This window comes from Belonocnema kinseyi, chromosome 2, assembly GCF_010883055.1.
Source record: "Belonocnema kinseyi isolate 2016_QV_RU_SX_M_011 chromosome 2, B_treatae_v1, whole genome shotgun sequence".
Classification (NCBI taxonomy): domain Eukaryota; kingdom Metazoa; phylum Arthropoda; class Insecta; order Hymenoptera; family Cynipidae; genus Belonocnema; species Belonocnema kinseyi.
In genome coordinates, this window is record NC_046658.1 from 22661416 (window position 1) to 22666871 (window position 5456).

The window sequence follows — 5456 nt, forward strand, 5'->3', positions numbered from 1 at the left end:
TAAACATACTTTTAAATTTTCAACACTTTTAATTTATTTATGATCAATAATTTTTTGTTAATAAACTTCTAAATTTACAATTCTAATTTTGCAGACTTGAATTCCATCAAGTGGAAAATTACTTATATTTCATAGTTGAAAATAATATTTCCAAAGTTTTGAGTTTGTATTGATTCCATTTTCAAAACTCTAATCTACAAAATTACAATATTTATCGTTTTGAAATTTTTCTTTTTTATAATTTTCAAACTGAATCTTTTAAAAATTTTAAGAGATTTCAAAAGATTTTTAAGGACTTTAAATATTTGAGGATGTTTTAAAAGATGTCAAGGAATTTTAAATTTATTTTTATAATTCAAAGGAGTTTCAAATAATTTTAACAATTTTAGCAGAGTTATTTAAAACAATTTCAAAGTATGGCAGATATCTTTAATGGGTCTCAAGGTGTTTCAAAAGATTTTGAAGGTTAGAAATACTTGAGAGTATTTTAAAAGGTTCCAAGGAATTTTCATTTGATTACAGTAATTTAAAATGAGATTTTAAACGATTTGAAATATTTCATGGTATTTTTTAAATTTCAAGGAATTTTCAAGAGCTTTAAATTTTTTTAAAAGATTTCAACAGATTGTCAATAATTGAGGTTGTTTTAAAAGATGTCAAGGAATTTTCATTTTATTTTTATAATTTTAAGGAATTTCAAAGAATTTGAACAATTATATCAGGGCTGTTTAAAAAACTCCAAAGTACCTTATAAGTCTTGAAAAGATCTCAAGGTGTTTCAAAATATTTTGATGGTTTCAAAATACTTGAGAGTATTTGAAAAAGTTCCAAGGAATCCTCAATTGATTACAGTAATTTAATATGAGATTTCAATGAATTTGATATATCTTAGGATATTTAAATAGATTCCAAGGAATTTTCGATTGATTTTAATAATTTAGTATAAGATTTTAAAGGATTAAAAATATTTTAGGGTATTTTTAAAATTGCAAGGAATTTTCAAAAGCATTGCCTACTTTCAAGAGATTTCAAAGGATTTTTAATATTTTAGGATGTTTTAAAACATTCCAAACATTTTCAATTAATTTCAATAATTTAAAGCAATTCCGAAGAATTTTAATTATTTTCAACTTTTCAGGTTGAAATTGGAACTGCTTTGTCAAAAATGTAGTTTTTTTTTGGTTGATGTATCAATTTAGTTGAAAAAATTTTTCTGAAAATTTAACTATTTTGTAGACAATTTTTGTTTGTTTTTGTTAAAAAATTAATTTTTTTTAAGTACAAGAAAATAATTCTTTTTTGTCGAAAAAATAACTGTGATTAAACATTAATTTTTGTATAGAAAATTAGACTTGGTGGAAAATAAATGTCTTTTGTGCAAAGTTCATGTATTTGATTAAAAATTCCGTTTTTCAGTATATAATTCAGCCTTTTGAATACAAATTTTAATTTTTGTTTAAAAATGAAGCTATTTTGTTGAAAACAATTTCAATAATATTTTTTAATTTATGTATTTTATTCAAAATCTTTTTTTTTTCGCAAAAAACGAATTGTTTTAGTTGACAGTTGAACTATTTATATTTAAAAATAGTCAAATAGTTATTAATATTAATACAATATTTTATAATTATAATTATAATATTAACATCAATAATACAACTTGCGCCTTCAAAGTAACTCTTAGGCAATCCGCCAAGAGGGCGCAGTTATCAGCGCATGTTTTTCACATGCTTATTAACTTAAAAGCGGTCAAATCGAAAATTTTCTAAGTATCACATGCCCTTAATGAATTGAAAAAACCAATAGAAAAACAAATAAAAATATATAAATAATTACCGGAATAATTATTTATATATTTCTGCTTGTTTTTCTATTGCTTTTTTCATAAAACAATGTTGTGAGGAAAAACGAAAGATGATGGAAGTATGTTTGAAAGCAGTTTTCATTTAAATTTTGTAATCATTTTCGACATCAATTTTCTTATTGGTAGGTACCTTTCTCAAAATATTGCTCTGTTTTTATGGTAATAATACAGAAGGTACCGCTCCCTCTTTTGGTGTTCAGTTGTGTACTGCAACGATAATCACCAGGTCGAAAATGATGACAACAAATTAGATATCAGCTCTCAAACAGTTCTTAATGGGTTAGGTTTCACATGTGCTGACGTTCCGAAACAACGAATGAGTAAGAGAGATAGATCAAACTTTGGCCCCTGAGCGACTTGTAGCGGGGGAAAGTACTACAGAGCCACCTAACGTGCCCGCAAAACAGGATCAAAGTATGTGTCTTCACGATTGCCTACATTAATGACCACAGCCTGGCAGCGAGCAACACTGACGAAAAGTCATTGCGCGACTCAGAGCTGCCAGATCATGATCTAAGAATACACGGTCTAGCCACACGCAACTAAAACAAAGTTAACCAATAAGGAGCAACTCCACCACTTTTGACCATATTGGATAAGTGAGCGCGCGAGAATGAAGTATATTTGAAAGGAAGTAAATGCAATGAGCGAAGATTGTAAGTAAAAGATAAAGAAATTATATAGTTTATAAATAAATTTAATTATTTTGAAAATAATGAAATTTTTGAGACGCATAATCTAAAGTATAAACAAATATATAACATCTAACTTGCAATATAGAATAAACATTTAGAAATATGGATAACATAACCTCTCAATGCACCTGAGGAATTGTACCTTTTAACGCGAATGAAATGACGTATCACCCACCTAAGGAGAAAAAAGAATATTGTTTTCGGGCTGAAAGCAGAAATAAATAAATGCAAAATATTGATATCATATCCTGTATCATGATAATATCCGTTTTTACATTTCATATATATATAAGCACTTAATGAGAACAAAAGAACCCTCTTGGGTACACAAAATCACATGTTCAGATCTTATATTCATATGAAATAATGATTTTCTAATATACGATAATAAAATTATATACATATAAATACAAGACAATGATAACATACAGGTTTTTATTAATAAAATAAAATGATCTTTGTTTACAAAGATGTACATAAATGAATAAACATATAGTAAGATCGCAGGAAAGCGTCTGTGATACGAAGTTTTATATTGTAATTTCATGCAGGATGATGTTTCCAATTCAAAAATTTATCTACATCATTGTAACACAGTTTTATTCATTTATCAAAAATGTGAAAATTAACTTAATAGGTTATGTTTATAATGACAGCTACCTTGTACACTTAATAAAGTACACTTACCACAATATGTATAATACAAAGTACACTTACCAAATGTATAATGCAAATAGTGCAACTTTAGCTTACACGAAAATATTTATCCGCTTCGAATGGGCACGTTAGATTCACTTTAAAATTTGTATTTTCAATAGAAACACCACTACAATTTTCATAAAGTTAATCTTAACGCGACGCGCTTTCACAAGCGGATAGCGTCAGCAGTGTCCGCTTCTTGCACCTTATTTGAATATTGAGAACTTTCACAGGTATTGACATTGATTTACAATGTAGCCATAATTCACGATTTCAAATTTTTTGAGTGAAGACCGAGACGCTAACGGTTGCTATGGTAACCAAGATGGCTAAAAGTGGTGGAGTGCGAATGGGGACGAAATTTGGGGAGCTGATGGCTAGACCGTATATTCTTAGATCATGGGAAAGCCTACATTAGTACAACTGCATGGAACACAATTCGCAAGAAACAGGCATTAATTAATTGTGATATTTGAAATTCGTTGGTGTCAAAACGTTAAAGTGCAAATGAAAATAATGAAATGTACGTATAAGTGGTGTTTTTATATATTATTTATTTTTTCGTAGAGCATGTCTCAAACATTACAACCTGCTTTCAATTTTTTTTTAAATGAAACTAAATGCTTTGTCAGAAGATCGCTTGAAAGTGTCTAAGGCCAGGAACTAACCTTTCGGTTGGTAATTACAGTCAAAGAAAATTAACCAAATTTTTTTAATTTAAAAAGAAGTCTGTCCCTTTCCCCATGCTTCTCATTTATATACCTAGAGTGTATCAACCTATTCTTTCAAATAAAAGGCCTGATTAGGGCATTGAGGCGGGACAGAGAGAATTTTGAAAAATATTTCAGCTTATGAGAAATAAACCAAATGTTAAAAATGGTTTTATAATAATACTATTTTGGTTGCAATTGCAGAATAGGGGCGTCACCTGTTTGTTTTTTTTTTGCTGGGAAAATGGTATTTGTCTGCAAAAGACTATTAGAATCTTTAACTGAACGATATCACACAACTCTAGAAGTTTATAAACACGAGAACATTTTTCACTAAAGATTTGAGCAAATTATAGTTAATATGGTTGTTCTTATGGTCAGCCTTAAGTCAAATAAAATATATGTCCAAAAAACATGTAAATAACATTTGTTTAAAAAATAAATCCTTTACGTTTCGACCAACACGCGTGTCTTTTTCAAGACTCTTGAAAAAGATCTGCAGTATTGCTCGAAACGTAGAGGATTTCTTTTTAGAAAAAAAAAAAGAAGTCAAAGAACTGAAAAACAGTTTTGGATCTGCTCTTTCTGGAATCGTTTGCATTTTGTTATAGGGAAAAATGATTATTCTTAGACTGCAACGTGCGACAGGTTCTTCGGACCAGCCTGCCTAGGTCGTCTAGAGCAGCGATTCCCAAACTTTTTATGCACTTTCTGGGGAGCGGCAGGGGCCCCACCCTCAAATTTTTTCACAATACTGGACAGTGAGTGAGACACTGGATGCTAGTCGTTCGTGCTCGGTTGCTTGCTTCGCTGACCTTTTCTTTGTTAGAGAATTAGAGCCGGTTGAGAAAAATGAAAAGTTGGTTAAATATTAATCAATAGAATTTTAATAAGTTCCGTTAGATTTGTTAGATTATCAAATAAACGTTTAAAAAAGGTAGATGAAAATCGGATAATAACTTCAAGAGTTATCGCACTTTTGTTGCATTCACAAGATTTGTAAATATTTCATTTATTAGTTCGGATATTAACCGATTTTCAAAAACTTTGTTTTCATTTTCTTTAAATTATATCACGAAATTCATTCAGCCAATTAAAATTTAATTGAGCTAAGTCTTTATAATTTCAGTTATTGCAAGTTCATAACAATGAAAGGGTCATTCGTGGTAGGTACACGGAAGTCGAGGAAAGTAGCCTTCTGCTCGCAGCGGGGAGCCTGCCTCAGAGTCTGCCTAGCTGCCCGGCCCGGGGTGGCATCCCCCTGCCGGCGCACAGTGGGGTGAAATCGGAAAACGAGGTTCAAAATGACATTTAGAACGCAATTTTGCACCGATTTTAGAATTTTTTTTTTGAAAAATTCAGAACTAAATTTTTCAGAAAATAGTCAGAGTAGATTTTTTATTTTTTTGTTTATTTAATTTTTATTTTAATGCAAACATCGAAAAAAATGTTGATTTTTCTAATTTCATTTTTTATCTTCTAGACAAA

At 29.7% G+C, this 5456-nt stretch overlaps 1 protein-coding gene across 3 annotated transcripts in view; it reads left to right on the forward strand.

The window, feature by feature from the left end:
• Positions 1-3604: 3604 nt before the first annotated feature.
• The window catches only part of LOC117168477 (protein PF14_0175-like), a 106704-nt gene continuing 104852 nt past the window's right edge, over positions 3605-5456 (forward strand). For all 3 annotated transcript variants that reach the window (XM_033354159.1, XM_033354161.1, XM_033354162.1), the window contains exon 1: positions 3605-3781. In XM_033354159.1, the coding sequence (XP_033210050.1) occupies positions 3780-3781 (2 nt within the window). In that variant the 5' untranslated portion in view covers positions 3605-3779. The remainder of the gene's footprint in view (positions 3782-5456) is intronic.